The sequence below is a fragment of the Osmerus mordax genome, chromosome 15 (assembly GCF_038355195.1).
Source record: "Osmerus mordax isolate fOsmMor3 chromosome 15, fOsmMor3.pri, whole genome shotgun sequence".
NCBI lineage: Eukaryota > Metazoa > Chordata > Actinopteri > Osmeriformes > Osmeridae > Osmerus > Osmerus mordax.
This window is the reverse complement of record NC_090064.1, coordinates 14,827,954-14,844,426: the sequence shown is the minus strand read 5'-3', so window position 1 is coordinate 14,844,426 and position 16,473 is coordinate 14,827,954. Positions and strand designations below refer to the sequence as shown.

General features: G+C 41.9%; 3 protein-coding genes across 4 annotated transcripts; 1 reads left to right on the top strand and 2 right to left on the bottom strand.

Moving 5' to 3' along the window:
- The first annotated feature begins 1,462 nt into the window (after positions 1–1,462).
- pdx1 (pancreatic and duodenal homeobox 1) lies at positions 1,463–3,826 on the top strand. Its single transcript, XM_067251620.1, has 2 exons — positions 1,463–1,856; positions 3,441–3,826. The coding sequence occupies exons 1-2, from the start codon at positions 1,463–1,465 to the stop codon at positions 3,824–3,826; spliced, it is 780 nt and encodes a 259-aa protein (XP_067107721.1).
- Positions 3,827–4,478: 652 nt separating this feature from the next.
- Positions 4,479–6,164, bottom strand: urad (ureidoimidazoline (2-oxo-4-hydroxy-4-carboxy-5-) decarboxylase). Of its 2 annotated transcripts, XM_067251618.1 has the most exons (3): positions 6,039–6,164; positions 5,255–5,594; positions 4,479–5,145 (listed from the first exon to the last, which is right to left on the bottom strand). In XM_067251618.1, the coding sequence occupies exons 2-3, from the start codon at positions 5,427–5,429 to the stop codon at positions 4,796–4,798; spliced, it is 525 nt and encodes a 174-aa protein (XP_067107719.1). In that variant the 5' UTR covers positions 5,430–5,594; positions 6,039–6,164; the 3' UTR covers positions 4,479–4,795. The 2 variants fall into 2 exon arrangements, with proteins under 2 accessions (XP_067107719.1, XP_067107720.1); XM_067251619.1 differs by having other exon boundaries at positions 5,255–6,106.
- A 210-nt stretch (positions 6,165–6,374) lies between these two features.
- flt3 (fms related receptor tyrosine kinase 3) lies at positions 6,375–15,725 on the bottom strand. Its single transcript, XM_067251616.1, has 24 exons — positions 15,665–15,725; positions 15,070–15,152; positions 14,516–14,664; positions 14,324–14,433; positions 13,683–13,809; positions 13,449–13,591; positions 12,877–13,016; positions 12,534–12,672; positions 12,035–12,212; positions 11,724–11,821; positions 11,375–11,483; positions 10,900–11,135; positions 10,718–10,812; positions 10,436–10,568; positions 10,206–10,310; positions 9,760–9,870; positions 9,443–9,599; positions 9,091–9,143; positions 8,869–8,984; positions 8,388–8,510; positions 8,039–8,150; positions 7,812–7,911; positions 7,139–7,244; positions 6,375–6,979 (listed from the first exon to the last, which is right to left on the bottom strand). The coding sequence occupies exons 1-24, from the start codon at positions 15,723–15,725 to the stop codon at positions 6,788–6,790; spliced, it is 2,976 nt and encodes a 991-aa protein (XP_067107717.1). The 3' UTR covers positions 6,375–6,787.
- Between the last annotated feature and the right edge of the window lie 748 nt (positions 15,726–16,473).

Sequence of the window (16,473 nt, the reverse complement as noted above, 5' to 3'; positions counted from 1 at the left end):
TTCAAACGAAGATCAAATATAAACACCATTAAGCGACATAACATGCACTGATTTGAATGAAATTGGTTTACTTGAACTTTATAACAGGGCTGAGTGCTCCATTAGGATACTAGAAGCCTTATGCACTTGAAGAACTCCGTTCAAATAGTGATCTTGCTTGTCATTTTAGCATATAAAGAGAAATATGCTAGTTTCATAGTCACGTTCGTTATAAAATGCCGTCGATGAATGGGCTAGCCTACTACAGTACTCCATAAAAACAGGATTATTTTAGAACAAGCGAAAGCAAAGCAATTTCTCATCAAAATGAAAATGTTGTAAGAATATTGTTTCTGACAATCCCCACATGGGCCATGGTTGGTGTGTTAAAGGAGTTCATGCGTTCATGGGTTGGAAAGACAGACGATCCAGGCGCGATGCTTACTAATTGAGTTCTGTTCCTCACTCCATGATAATTGGTTTACATCGTCTCACTCTCCTTTAACGCGAGGAGTGTTGTTAAATGGCCCGAAAACTGGTCAGCCTAATGACCAGCAAACAACGAAGGAGAGTGGTCGGTTAAGCGCCCGTCTACTATTTGAACAACCAGGGACCCGTTTAAATGGTGTTAAATGAGGCATTTACAGAACTGTAATGGACAGATTTTAGCAGTCACAAAGTTGAGGTTTCAATTTGAGAGCGACTTAAATGCTGCTGAGATATAGCACGAATGCTCGTTCGTGTTCTTTGTCCCGCCACCCAACATCTTTCTGTCTAGTATCCAAGACAACCCTCTCACCATCCAAGTCTCTTATCTCAAGGGTCAGACAATTCTGGTGCCCATATCCATATGTGGTTATCGATTTTCCCTTTCAGTCATAGGTCTATATTGACAATAGGTGCCCATATACATGCTCAATTGGTGCATTGTTTAACGCCAGAGAAATTTCATTTGTCCCATTATTCCTTTCTTTAATCCAAGAGTATACGACATCCAGAAGTCACACTGTTTGCGTTCTCTAGTATTCTCTACATGTCGCAGTCTCGCTGATAAGATCCCCAATGGCATTAGCCTCTCTTCGTAGACAGATAGGGCCCTCTGGATTCCCCTGCTCACCTGTTGCATTGGAGTTGAGAACAGGTGGATCTCAGAGACTCGATGGCAAACAATGAGTTATTTACCGAGGGCATTGATTTACGCATCGGTCAATTCTGTTCAATTATTGGTGGACCACGCAGCAGCAGCAACAGCAGCCACGGAGACGCAGAGTTACCAGCGACAAGTTATCCGTTTTGTGTAAACATTGAAACCAATGGCTTAGGTGCAGCAGGGTCACATGGTGACAGTGACACACCTGTTGGGGGCCTATAGCGGCGCCAGACTCAGGCAGCAGTAAAGGTAGAGCAAAAGGTTCACGCCGTGGCAGGGCACAGCAGATAGATGTGCGGGAAAACCACTGGATAGCCTCGGCTCTTGGCAGTCATGAATCGAGAAGAGCATTATTACGCCTCAGCGCAGCTGTTCAAAGACCCTTGCGCCTTCCAGCGACCACAGAGCGAGGACTACAATCACAGTCCGCCGCCATGTCTCTACATGGGCAGACAGGCCCAGTCCATCTACACTACGCCGACCATAGGCGTTTTGGAGCAGGCGAGCATTCCTGACATTGGTCCTTACAGCATGCCCATGCGGGACGATCCGGGCGTACCCCAGCTCCACCATCCTCAGACGCCCCACCAGGCTCTTACTACGTCAAGCGCTTATGGAGAGCCCGGGGAACTGGCTTTATGTGGCGATAGAAACCGATACCACCTCCCTTTCCCTTGGATGAAAACTACCAAGTCTCACGCACACACCTGGAAAGGACAATGGCCAGGTAATGTCCATATTCAGTTGATGACGTTCTTCATATCTGTAAAGAGAATAATACTTGTTAGAATTTTCTCTCTAATTTTCTTTCTAACTCTAACCCTGACCTAGACTATATGTGTTAGAGACGGATCTCAATTTAAGGTTAAATGATTAGGTATTGTCAAATCGGACAACTCTTCGTACAGCCTGATAATAGATGAACACTTAATCATAAATAAAACAATTGTGTAAAAATTTTTTACGTGGTTTTGGGATTTAGCTTATGGCTTTAAATTATATTTACTACAACTTTCACTACAGATTTTGTGAGATTTGGATAAAATACATTTTTTACTTGGAGGTAGAAGATGTCAGTTTTATATGATATTAACCTCCAAAATCGAATAACTTTATTGCCCAGATTTGCCATGGACTATTGCTCACTAAAGGGTTTTACAAATGTTGTCTTATTCAAACTGTCCACATCACGATTCTTCCTTCATTTGTCACAAGCACTTGAAATAGTTGAGCCAACTAAGCAAGCATGAATGTTAGAAATTATAGTATTCTTTACTTGATACCAGATTATGTTAAGATATATGTTATATATCTCTTTTTTTTAATCTTGTGCAGTTTAGTTCTGTTTTGATGCGGCCATTTTGAGGTGTGTCATCTGAAGGCCTTTTTAAAACTAAACTTTCTAAACTAAACTAAATCTTAAGTTTCTTTTCTAAAAGTGACGTCACAGCCACAAAAGCAAAATTATTTCGGAACTGTAGTAGAAATAAAATGACTGCTTGTAAAATCTATGCATAAAATATGCTATAATCTTAATGTAAAAACAAAATAACATAAAGAATACACATGACATGAAAAACTATTGTCTAAACTTTCAATTTAAGATTCTAGTATTGGTAGCGTATAAATCCCAAAGGTAGACTAAAAATAAATTTTGGAAGACAACAAAATATAAAAATGAGTAAAATTACACTGGAATGCACAACATACCTAATGGACATGATGTGGACCGTATTCTTCAAACAAGATGCAAGCATTTATAAGGCAAACACATAAAAGAAATATTTGGTGAAATTCACATTTACCCCATATTTCATGATTACATGATACATTACATGATTTGCAGTTTGGGATAGGAAGACCTCTGGAATTCTCAGTTAAAATGATTGAAATTTTTAAATACACATAGCTACTGTCAATATTAAGTTATAAAAGTTTTTTTTTTTCAGTATCACCTGTTTGCTATTTTCTCCAAGAATTGATCTAAGCAAATTATGTAGCCTACATAAAACCTTTAGGATGGTGGTTGAGGATTGTTTTGCATATATTTCCAAGTTCAATATGGTTGACACTATGACAACATTTATGTGTGTACTTCACTGTAAACCAGAATTTTTTCTTTCACCATAAGAATCACACCTTCTCCCATCTCTGGCTGCACACATTTCTTATTCAACCAAAACCCACATAGTCGCACATTAACTGTCTTTAAAGGTCTTTTTGGGCAATCAAGTGTCCAATATGTATCCCCTTGCCTTCCTCTATTCCCTCTCACCCATTTTCTCCTCCACTCTCTTTCCTTTTCTCCCAGGGCCTTATATGATGGAGACCGAGGAGAACAAGCGCACACGGACAGCGTACACACGCGCCCAGCTGCTGGAGCTGGAGAAAGAGTTCCTCTTCAACAAGTACATTTCCCGACCACGTAGGGTGGAGCTGGCTCTGACCCTGAGCCTCACCGAGCGACACATAAAGATCTGGTTTCAGAACAGAAGAATGAAGTGGAAGAAGGAGGAGGACAAGAAGCGGGTGCGAGGGATGGACCCTGACCAGGATTCCTCCATCACCTCCGGGGATCTGAAGGACGAGGGCAGCCTCGGAGCCACAATGGGAGCCTCCTCCACCGCTGCTCCCAACACCTCTCCCTCCTCGCCCCTACACAGTCGTACTCTCCCAGGCTCCAGAGACCCAGCCTAGCTTCAGAAAAGATTGCTGGGAGAGTGGCACTTATTCTGTAAACTCAGACAGCAAATGTATGGAACACCATCATCTACAGGGACATATTCTGGGATTTTACCATCCTAAAGTCTGAATTCTTGACTCAATCTTTTATTTTTTTTAATTTGTGCTGAGATCTAGTGGACACCAAGAGACAATTACAGGACATTGGAAGCCACAGTGAAGCCACATTGGGCCATGACTGTTTCCTGCCACCTCACTTCATTTCCAGAAGAGGGCAGCATCAGAGTACTCCACTGAGGACCCCCTCAGGGTTTTACAGATGGCAAAACATGCAGTTAGAGCTACTGTTTTAATAAACAAAATGCACTTGTATAAGAGTATAAAACTTTATTAACATGCTCTGAATTGTACAATCATGTTTAATTTATGTAGTGTATAAATATTGGCAGTGCACAGAGCCAATTGTGGCCTTTGTTATGTTAATCAACTGGGCCTCTGTTGTAGAGAAATTCTTAACATTTACATTTAGTCATTTAGCAGACGCTCTTATCCAGAGCGACTTACAGTAAGTACAGGGACATTCCCCCGAGGCAAGTAGGGTGAAGTGCCTTACCCAAGGACACAATGTCATTTTGGCACAGCCGGGAATCGAACTGGCAACCTTCTGATTACTAGCCCGATTCCCTAACCGCAGCCACCATGACTAACAAAAACAAGATATCATAACTTGTAGGTTATCATTGTGGTGTATGAGGTGTTGTAAATATAAATAGGCGTCTACAGCGATGTTTAGGCTCATGGTTATATCAATTATGTAATACCAAAAAACGATAAAATGTGCCTTTTTATCATGTAGGCTAATAAAGAAGAATACAACATCCATGGATCAATTAATTCTCAAATTCTAGAGTAATTCACATGGATTGCAAGTCTAGGCTATACAGCAACGTTGAAACATGACAAAAAAGCCTATCCACTTTGCAGTCACAACTTGTTGGGCAGGTCATGCAGCATCAGGGTTTTCAAACGCAAGTGACAAATCTTTTTCACCTCCTCAATGGCACGCGCCAACTCTGCTGTGCGGTCGTTCTTTAGGCGCTCTGACAGCTCGCGCAGGATGGTCGCCTTGTTGTTCATGCGAGCACATATCACAAATGGGAATCCGAATCGCAGTTTATATTCTATGTTGAGGCGCGCCATGTGCGAGATCTCTGCCGAGTCCAGAGTGTCAAGCCCAGCATGGCCCTGTTCCTCTCGCGACTCTTCGGTCAGAGTGCCGCTCTGGAGATCCCTTCCCGCGAGGTCAGGATGACATCTGAGAATTCCTTCTTTACCTGGACACAAAAGTGACGTTTACTACTAATACCACTCCACAGGAAATACATTTCAGTTGAAAAATAAACACAAATACATGATTAAATTGCTTATCAAGGCCTAGCCTACCTGATTCGGGGAGGGCCTCGATAAATTCATTAATAGAGACTTCCATATGCAAGAGATTCGCAAATGGACGTCTTGACCACACTGCGGCAACTATTATTGGGCATTTTTCAACCACGTTACCAAATACGTCCACAAAATCCTCATATGACAGAGCATTAACCGCGCCGATTTCCATGCCTAGGTCGTGCACAGCCTCTTCAAAGTGGATTTTGCAGGTAACTGAAGAATCACAATGTCCCACAGGTTCGCAAGGGCCAATGCACTCGGGGGTAAGGCTTTGGTGCCCTTATTTGGTTAATATGTTTTCCCCTCTTGTTAACACAAGCCTTTGGTGGACTCTCTGAAAAGTTTGATCTCATGTTGACATGTCACATTATCTTAAATGATATATTGATATTAATGATAAACAGATGAGAGAAATTATAAGGCATTACAGACATAAGCCCAAGTTACTGTCTCACGTGCCAAAGAGGTATAAAGGGTTGGCTGTACCGTCAACAAATCAGGCATTTACAAAGCTTACTATAACAATTACATCGTAAAATTAATGGCTCAGATATTAGGACCTATCGACACAGGGCTGGATACTTGTTTGGCATAGCTGTCTGGTACAGAGGTTAAAACAGATACGGTCAAATGTAGGCAAGACGAATTAATGACTAAATTGACAATTGTAATGAATAGTAGCCTACAAAAGTATAGTGCACATCATATATGTTTAAATACGTAGACTACTAATGATGTAATTCCCAAGTTTATGCACACAATCAAAATATAGGCCTACCGTCCTCCAATTCACTGAGCATTATCTGAAAAAATTAACACGAGTGGGTCTAATCAAAACCATCCATAATCACACTGCACACTAATGTTTTGTAATAAGTTCACAATTGTAACTAGTAGCCTACCGCACACGTCAAATACCGGAAATAACTAGTTATAGGGGAGTATTAAAAGGCTAGGCTTTTCACTGTTTTTATCTAAACTTTGCTCTGGCGCCATCTACCGGTGACTACGAATATTTCAATACTGAATGCACAACCTGACCAGGTTGGAATGCAGGAGAGAACTATAGTCTGTTTTTTTTATCCTTTTATTTTAAGACAATAAAAACAGGCACTTAAAATTCTAAAAAGACATTGGAAATGTAGAAAAACTGTAGAAACATTTCTGTACATAACTTCATGAAACTTTATATTTGAGGCAAAAGTAGAAGTTATTACATTTGATAGCCCCAAAAGTAACTAGGTAGCCAATACAACAAAATCATCAAGTATAATTGAAAATATCCTCATTGTACAACTTAACCGATTAATTAGGTCACTTATACGACTATAAAAAGCTGACATGCTGAACTGATCTTATAAACAGACAAAAATTACATCAGGTTATCAGTGCATCATTGATCCACAACAACACTCAAAATAGGTTATATAAAAGTATGTTCTACATTTGTTGACATAAGTTATTGCTTAAATTTCTCCTCAATGTTTTTAATTCCCGACAGGCACTCTCACAAGATCAACCAAGCCATCATTTCAGACCTGCACTGGCTGGTTTGAACTGTTGATCTTCAAAGGTCATGTTGTCTGGGTCAGAGGGTGTCTTGCAGTACAGGTTTAGCTCCTGTGGATCCTCCTTCTCTTTGTCCAAGGCTGAAAGTTTTACTGATGCATTCTGGGAGAGTGAGTCATGGGAGTTCTTGTCTAAGATATTTTGGTATAGCTGGGAGGGGAAGGTCACAGTCAGACACTGACAAACGTGTACTGTCACATACTTGGAAATAATAAAACACTCACTGCTACTGTGAATGAAATGTCCTACATGTACAGTCTGAATGATTGAGATGTGTAGCAGGTCATTTGGAAAATCAAAGATCCTCACCTTCTCTTCCATGTCAGTCATCTGGTCGTCCATGAAGGCCACTAGCTTGGAGAAGACCGGCCGCTCACGGGGTTCAAGGGCCCAGCACTTACACATCATTCTGTACCTGGAGAAGTTAAGGATATGGATAAGTAGGAGAGAGAATGAGAGAGGGAGAAGAGAGAGAGAGAGAGAGAGAGAGAGAGAGAGAGAGAGAGAGAGAGGGAGGGAGGGAGGGAGAGACAGAGAGAAAGAGAGAGAGAGAGGGAGGGAGAGGGAGAGGGAGAGAAGGGTGGGAGGGAGAGAGAGAGAGAGGGGGAGGGAGGGAGAGAGGGAGAGGGAGAGGGAGAGGGAGAGGGAGAGGGAGAGAGAGAGAGAGAGAGAGAGAGAGGGAGAGAGAGAGAGAGAGAGGGAGAGAGAGAGAGAGGGGGAGGGAGGGAGAGAGGGGGAGGGAGGGAGAGAGGAAGAGAGGGAGAGAGAGAGAGGGAGAGAGGGAGAGGGAGAGAGAGAGAGAGAGAGAGAGAGAGAGAGAGAGAGAGAGAGAGAGAGAGGAGGAAGAGGGCCTATAAAGTGAGAGGGATGGAAATAGAGGAGGGGATACTCTGTGGTGTGTTCACACCAGGAGGTTTAATGAGGTATGTGTATGTGATGTGAATATATTATATTAGTGGTAGATTGGGCAGCTGAGACATACACAGAATCACTGGCATAGTACGGCTGCTCCATCTTGAACCCTCTCTCAATCATCACATAGAAGTTTTTATCCACCTTCACACCGGGGTATGGAGTCACTCCTGAGGTAGAATAAAAGAGAGTGAGGAAAAAGACAGTGAATAGGTGAAGGAATGAGTATTTTCACCATCTTTTGTACTGCATATTCTCATTTTTTGAATACACGGTATAGCTTAGGGATGTGTATACCCAGAGAGAAGATCTCCCACAGCAGGATTCCATAGGCCCAGACATCACTCTGCACGGTGTACATGCCCTGGAAGATACTCTCAGGAGCCATCCACTTCACCGGCAGACGGACCTGAAACAGGACAGCCATGGGAGACACTCTCCCCAACGCATCTTAGCATGCACAAAACAAGACTTCATAGAGACTTACAGTATCAACAACTATGAAAGTGAGATGATTCTATAATAGCAACATAGCTGACGTTCACTCCAATTTAGCTCCACTGTTTGTACCACTTGTTTATTTACACAGCAGCATTCATCTCTACGCCTCCCCAGCCCAGAATGACAGCTAGTATTGACGGCTTACATTTCCCCTCACAACGTAATTGGAGTCATTTTCGATGTCCCTTGCCAGTCCAAAGTCCCCGATCTTCACCAGTCGTCCCTGGGTCACCAACACATTCCGAGCAGCCAGGTCACGATGGATGCACTGGGATGTGTTCACATTAAGGGGAAAATACAATTTGAATACATTCATGAAATGAAACATTTTTAAGTGTGGTGCATAGGCGGAAATCCCGGGGGGGACAGGGGGGACACGACCCCCTCCTCCTGGGAAAAATATGATTTGTCCCCCCCCCAATAAATCACTGTAAACATAAGGAAATTTCAATAATATTAATAATATACATTTAACATATTACAATGTAGGCTATGTGTTACAGCAGTAATTTTGGTGTCCCCCTCAGGAATTGCTCTTGAGAAAAAAATTGATAGCATATTTTCGCCACTGGTGTGGTGTGGACTTAGATTGAAAGCTTTTTCTGAGGGGCTGGTTCTCCTCTTACATTCTTAGAGGACAGGAAGTCCATGCCCTGGGCCACCTGATAAGCGAAGCTCAGCAGGTGGTTGTAGGTCAGGGCCTGCCCCTCCTCCTGGGTCTCCACGGAGTTCTCACAGATCCCTTTGACATGCCGATCATTTTATTCAACAGAATTCAACGTCTACATGCTGTATGAGAATGTGTTTAGTGCTTCCCCTCGTGCCCCTAGTGCTGACAGCACACTCACCCTCTGAGTTGAGGTTGAGGAGGGCAGTGCCCTCCTGCCCCCCGGTAAAGTCACTGGAAAAAAGCAAGAGGGGAATTAAACAGAGTCAAGCTGAAATGTGAAATATTCCTTGTAAAGGAACAAACCAAAGCAAACACAAAGCAAACACAGCTGAGCACACACACACACGTACACCCCCCCCCCCCCCACACACACACACGTACACCCCCCCCCCACACACACACACACACACGTACACCCCCCCCCCCCCCCACACACACACACGTACACCCCCCCCCCACACACACACACTTACACCCCCCCCCCCCCACACACACACACACGTACACCCCCCCCCCACACACACACACACCTGGAGCTCCTCTTGCCCTGGAGATTGTGATAAAGGGACCTAAAGCGGTCGCTGGTGAAGGCCTCTGTCAGAGACTTGTGGTAGCGCTCCCTGTTGGTCTTCATGTAGTTCAGCAAGTCTCCATGACAGCAGTACTGGAAGATCAGATAGATGGGTCCTGTAAAAGGCATATACCGGTAGTCAAACGTCAGACCTGCAAATTCACTTTTTGTACATTTCTGTGTTATCCATAGAATTTTTTTGATTTCCTGACTACAACCGGTTTGAGGTTCTGATTGGACACCTTACCCGAGTAAGGTTTTGATTGGACACCTTACCCGAGTTGGTGCAAGCGCCCAGCAGGTTGACGATGTTGGCGTGGTGACCAATGTGAGTCAGCATCTTCAGCTCAGACATCAGAGCTTCCTTCTCCACTAGCTGGTGCTTCTCTGAAGGGCCAGGCAACAGACTTCATTTGAGTAAACTCCACTGTTGTTATATACAGTAAACATATAATAGTGCAAAGCATGATCTGGCACACAACCACAGCCTAACCTGTGAGAAATTACAGTACCAGTCAAAAGTTTGGACACATTTTCCCTTGAAGGTGTGTCCAAACTTTTGACTGGTACCAAACGTTTGGACACACTTTCCCACTCAATTGAATGGGAAAATGTGTCCAAACTTTTAGTACCAGTCAAAAGTTTGGACATACCTTCAAGTGTCCAAACTTTTGACTGGTACTGTAGATTCTCTGAAGTCTCTCGCCAAAGTGTTAACTCACCTTTCAGCATTTTGACCGCAACCTGAAGAGAGACATCTGGCTTGCTTAAACCATAGGCTGTAGCCTGAACCACCATGCCAAACTCCCCTGAGCCCAGCTCCTTCCCTGGGGGAGAAGACACACCAGAGAGAGGTGAACACAGGTGGGACTGGCCTGGGTCTTACACAGAGTAAAGCCCTATCTGTGACTAGTTAAATGATTGCTTTCAGATCTCAAGTATTTCACCTCACCTAGTTCCAAGTTGTCCCTAGAGAATTCCCACTTTTGGTCGTATTCAAAATCTTTGAAGCTGATGTAGATGTAATCATTGTCATTGGGTCCAATCATCTGAATCATCTGCAGCTGGCTCTGGTACTGAGGTTTCTGTAGGGAAACACATGTTGGTGTGCATGTCTGTGTGAGCTAGTAAGTGCGTATGTGTGTGTGTTTTTAACTGTGGGTAACTGTGGGTGAAACTGAGACCCAGACTGCAGCCTCAGTTAGTCATGAATCTGTGTGGAACATCTGCTTACCTTTTTCCTGATGAAATACATTAGAGCAATTGTGACCACCGTCAGAGCAACAAACAGCACCAGACTGCACACCCTCAGGAGAGGAGAGCTGGGAACTAGAACACAGAACAACGTATCTGATAAGCTACCATGTCATCCTGTCGCAACTCATAATGTAGACAATGTAGCTACGATTAAAGTACTTGTTTTATGTTGTGTTGAATGTTGAATCAAAGGCTGGTTCAAATGGAGAAGCTGGCTGCTACACTGGGAGAGGACAGAGTTTGTGATGCAGCACTTTACAATGAAGCCTGTCACATTGGTCCAATTCAGAGAGCTGAGGATCCTCTTGTGACAGAACTGGTGTGAGTCAAAGTACTGAGGCAAAGAAGAGGCGCTGATCTCCTTCCAGGGGGCAAAATCTGACTCGAAGCGACAGCTGTGGTGAGACAAAGTGCCGTTAACAAGTTAAAAAAAAAGATCAATGTATTGTGCTGTTCCTTTCTTGAGAAAAGGTTTGATGAATCATGTCTGAATATGTGTTTTTCTACAAAGCTGTGCAGTAACGGAGAAAAGCTCTTCCACAGAAAGAGGGAAGAATGGATTCAAGGGATTGGCCTCTGGCTTAGGTTTGCATCATCCAGATGATCCACTCCATCACAAGCAGCAGAGACGTACCTGTTAGCACTCAGAGGGCAGGACATCCACGCAAGTGTCAAAGGGACGGCCATATTTGTCTCACAGGTGACGTTCTCTCCATCCTTATTGAGGTGGATGACTGGAGAATCTATGTTCCGACACACAATGACACATTTCGCTATGAACAGTTGTCATGTGTTTTTTTTTATTTTTTTATTTTTTTTTATTTTTTTTTATTTTTATTTTATTTTATCAAATAAATATTCACAGGCCTTCTCAGGCACGGACACATGACAGACGCTGTATTTTGTTTGTGTCTGAAATACACTGAGTGCTTTTTAAGACGGATCTTTTCATTTCTTTGGGCTCCCCCATGAGTGTCTCTCACCTGACACACACAGTGACATGGTCTTTGTTTGTTTCTGTCCTCCTGCCTCTAGGTGGAGATGGTACACCCCTGGACTAACACCACACAGCTTTGGAGTACTGATGGGTCAGAAAGAGGGGAAAAATAGAGTAAAGTATTCAAGATTAGGTCCTAATATTCTAACTGTCCCCAATTACGAGCCTATTTTGTGTTCTGGTTCTTGAATATTGTATTCTGTTGGACTGTAGTGTAGTGTACTATATTCTGTTCTACCATTTCTATTCCACTGTATTTTATTATATTTTACAGAGGGACACTGTTAATAACTCCACCTGTTCATCCACAGGTTACTGGGCTTTGGGCATGAGGTCTGCTTCCCGTCTGGGCCCAGCCAATAGCAGTTGTGGAGGGTCGGGACAGACAAGACAGTGGCCTGCAGGCAGAAGTTTGGTTCCTGCTGAGCTGTGATGGTGATGTTCTCCCTGGCCTGGACATGAATGAACTCCCCATCTAAAGAGACAAAACCTTCTCTTAGTACTTTTTGTGTCAGATACCGATTGACCAGTGTGGTGTTGATATCTTCGTTTTAACACAAGGGAGCTTGATGATTAAAGAATCAAGAAGAGTTAGCAATACAACGAGTGATACGCCTTCAAATATAAAGAAAATATAATATGCCTACATTAGAATACCAAAAACATTGTCTTTGGTCCAACATGCAAAGGGGAGAATAAGTTAAAAGGTGTGTGGGAGAGATATGGGGCTGTGAATGAGTAGAGACAGACGATATAGCGGAGTAGATCAAGGACAAGTCAATCTCGTTCTGCTCACCGAACACTTGGACACGAACAGACTTGGTTGTACTGTTGTCAGCCATGCAGGTGTAGATGCCAGTGTTGTTCACATTGATAGATTTAAAGTACAGAAAACTTGCCCATGTTAGAGGATATTGATAGACTCCTTTGCAAACCTGGCGAAAAAGATAACATTGGGACATCCTGTTTGTTCACAAACAATGACCTGCTAATGAGATGTCATTTAGGAGGACTGTATGCAGCATATTAGAGCTAGAGCAAGATAAATGTGAGGGATTTTAAAAGATTGAAAATAGTTATTACTGACTAACACATTGTGGTAAACATTTTTGATTTTTTAACTGTTTGATGAAAATTACCTGTTCTTTTCCAGTACAGCTAGTCACGCTTGTCAGCCACCGACTCCCGACTTTCTTTGCTCTACAGCGAAGCAGCAGGGATTGACCAGGGCTCACAGTGACCTCAAGAGCCTCATCCAAACTAGAGCTTTTGTCCATGTCTAAGACACACACACACACACACACACACAAATCAACAAGGTTAAACACAGAGGCCATCAGGAATCTTCTTTCGGTGCTCTTTGGAACAATACTCTTTGTCAGTGTGTGTGGGGTGTGTGTGTGTGTGTGGGGTGTGTGTGTGTGTGTTTGTGTGAGGTGTGTGTGTGGGGTGTTGGCATGTTGAACATCAAGTTAAAATATCATGGCCTATAACTAGGGAGTCAGGTGGCTGAGCGGTTAGAGAATCGGGCTAGTAACCAGAAGGTCGCTGGTTCGATTCCCGGCCGTTCCACATGACCTTGTGTCCAAAGCACTTCACCCTACTTGCCTTGGGAGGAATGTCCCTGTACTTACTATAAGGCGCTCTGGATAAGAGCGTCTGCAAAATGACTAAATGTAAATGTAAATATCATCATGATGTCTCATCCTACCATAATCCAATAGCTGGGAGCATTTTTCTCCTTGGTTGTTTTTTGCGCAGCAGATAACCGCTGTTTGAGGATATCTTCTACTTTTTACATTACTTTCTGTTTTGCCATTGTCCTTTGATTGACCTTCTCCTTCATCTCCATTACTAGTAAAGAGGATAAACAGAGGATAAACTTTAATTATGCAACGGAATGCAATACTGTATGTTTTTAAACAGGCTTTTGTTGCCAGCTTACTCTTTCTCTGCAGGGCTGTTGAACCATAACATGTCCGGCGCTGGAGTGCCCTCTGAGACACACTGGAAGAAAGGTGTGAAGCCTCTTGATCTCAATTTCAAATGTATTTGTGGTGTTGTGGGGCTTCCTTAAACCAAGAATAAATCATGAGAAATGTTGTGTTTTCAAATAGAATCAAATAAAAGGAACTATAATGTTTGAACGTAATTCAAAATAAGATAGCGTGTCTCAATTTTGAGTTTGCAGGTATGAAGGAAGGGAGGTTAATGGTTAGGAATTGATTAAAGTTACCAACACAATGAATAATACACCTTGTAAGAAATATAACATGGCTACAACATGATATCAAAAACATTCTCTTTGACATGCAAAGCAGGTAATGAGTGAAAAGGTGACAAGGTGATGGTAGATATAATAGATATAATGGAAGACAATTAATCAGTAGACAAGACAGACCAGACAGCTATAGAGTAACCTAGATGTAATGTTTGAAGAAAATGGGAAATTAGATAGTATAGCTCACTTCTGAGATGTTTTTAAAATGCAAATAAGACGGATTTGGGATTTTGAATCAACATATCAAAGAAATAAAGATTAGTAGTGGGGATAAAGAGATTTGGAGAGGGTTGGCTTTCACTTACTTGCTGGTCGGACTATTAGAGAGATGGTGCACGAGGACTTGACGGCGTTCCTTTCACATTCCAGGATATAACTTCCAGAATGATCCTCAGAGATGATTAAACGATTTTCACTATTGGTATGAAATCACAACAAATCATTTTTACATTGTAAACATTTGTCAAATTATAAGCAACACACACTCACACACTCACAGTGTATGTAACATGTCGACTCCATGGGTCCAAGTGCAGATACGGTCTCCAGAAGCATTGCTTGGTGTGATCTGGACATTCTGGCCCGCAACAAACTCGAGTATGATAGTATCATTCAGAATGTGCTCTGGTAAAACACATGTTCGTCCCTGTAAGAAATAAAAAAGTACTTTTTAAACAATTACACTTTAAATTAATTTGCCAATTAGTAACGTTGCCACTGATAATGTAAAACTCATTCGGTGTGCAAGTGGGTTTAAGAGAGAGTTCATAACTATCCCTATTCTTTATAATTAGTTAATTGCTTGTTGTCATGTAATTATCGATTAGAACATAAGGAATTAAACAAGAATTATGATGTGCGTCTTTGGGACACTTGCGAGATGAGTTTAGTTTTTGTCTTGTTCCCTGCACGCAAAACGATTATCCCAATAAGGACATGAATTAGACTAGGCTTATAGGTAGAAGAAACAAGTCCGTTTAATTGGCTTTACGCGCCACATTTGCGGTTCCTGGAATGTATATTATTCACGGTGCCTTAATAGTTTTCTTACCTCTGGTTTGGTTAGACAAAATTCTTCTCCTTGCTGCGACGAAAGTTCACAGTGCGCTATGACTGTGCACAGCACAAGCACAGCTAGAGATAGAAAACGAGAGAAATCATGAACCCTTCTATCTTAAAATTATTTATGCCCCCAAAATTTTCATGTTACATTTACATTACATTTATGCATTTAGCAGACGCTTTTATCCAAAGCGACTTCCAAGAGAGAGCTTTACAAAAGAGCATAGGTCACTGATCATAACAACGAGATAGCCCCAAACATTGCGAGCAGCCAAAACATGAAGCATACATTGTGAAATTGTGTGAAAAACCAAATACGTGCCAAAGGGAAGAACCATAAGAGCATGCTGTTAAACAAGTTACAATTAAACAACATGAAACTCAAAAAGTGCAAGAGTGTACCTGTAAAAAAAAAACGTGTATCTTAGGACAAACATATTGATAGAAAAACAAACAATTTAGGATTCAAGTTTAGGCTGCATTTTATTTGTTTAGCAGACACGGTCATCCAGAGACATACAAATATTAATATGACTACTAATGTCGGTGAAATGGTACACCGTTTATGGATTTCAGTCACTCACCAATTACAGCTCCTCCCTCTCTGCACATGGCATTGATGCTTAGGCTATAACAGGGACACATACTAAACTGTGAGAGAGGACAACACGAAATATGTATTTGGTTGAGGCGTGACTATCTCACTTATTTTCAGGGAAATTATGCGGTCACCAATACAGTTCTTTTTTTTTCTCCTTTTAGGCCACTTCAGCTGGATAGCAAAAAATCATTTGCACTATCACAGTAGCTTAGCTTTATATAACCTATAAAAAAGTATATATTAATCACTTTAAAAAGACGGTCAAGTCTATGACTGAGAATGCATTGTCCTGAAGGCTAGATAACATATTTAAAAAAGAATCGTGTAACCAAGTGACGCATTTACCTGACACTTTTTGTTACCTTTTTAGACTGAACTATAGGGTGGGTGCCTATTCCTGTTCATCTAAGCTACTGTAACTTTCCCAAAGACCCCATCGTTGAGTCAGGTGTCGCTTACCCCTCATCTATATTACTAAAGCAGTTGGTGTAGCTCTTACAAAGTCATGTAAAAATTGTACCATTTATAGGTTTTGTTTAACAAAGGTATGTAAAATGCCATGGTTCAAATGTCAACAATTATTTTGATTAATACGTGTGCAGAAAATACCTTAATACATGTATTATCTTGGTTGTTTCATGTAATTACCAAATTACACGATGAGTTCAATTTGATATATTTCGAATAGTTGACAATAAGACACAACAAAGTTGAGCAAAGCAGTCTTTAAGTCAAATTCAACAGTGAAGGTTCAAACAATGGAAACAATGTGACAGATCGAAACGTGACATC

What these genes read in the sequence shown, in the direction of transcription:
- pdx1 (XM_067251620.1), top strand. Translation starts at nt 1,463, where the DNA reads ATGAATCGAGAAGAGCATTATTACGCCTCAGCGCAGCTGTTCAAAGAC. An exon ending in CTGGAAAGGACAATGGCCAG is followed by an intron (nt 1,857 to 3,440) that starts GTAATGTCCATA and finishes CTTTTCTCCCAG; the next exon opens with GGCCTTATATGATGGAGACC.
- urad (XM_067251618.1), bottom strand. Translation starts at nt 5,429, where the DNA reads ATGGAAATCGGCGCGGTTAATGCTCTGTCATATGAGGATTTTGTGGAC. An exon ending in CGAGGCCCTCCCCGAATCAG is followed by an intron (nt 5,146 to 5,254) that starts GTAGGCTAGGCC and finishes TTTTGTGTCCAG; the next exon opens with GTAAAGAAGGAATTCTCAGA.
- flt3 (XM_067251616.1), bottom strand. Translation starts at nt 15,725, where the DNA reads ATGTGTCCCTGTTATAGCCTAAGCATCAATGCCATGTGCAGAGAGGGA. An exon ending in TGTATTTCATCAGGAAAAAG is followed by an intron (nt 10,569 to 10,717) that starts GTAAGCAGATGT and finishes GTTTCCCTACAG; the next exon opens with AAACCTCAGTACCAGAGCCA. An exon ending in TGCGGTCAAAATGCTGAAAG is followed by an intron (nt 9,871 to 10,205) that starts GTGAGTTAACAC and finishes CTGGCCCTTCAG; the next exon opens with AGAAGCACCAGCTAGTGGAG.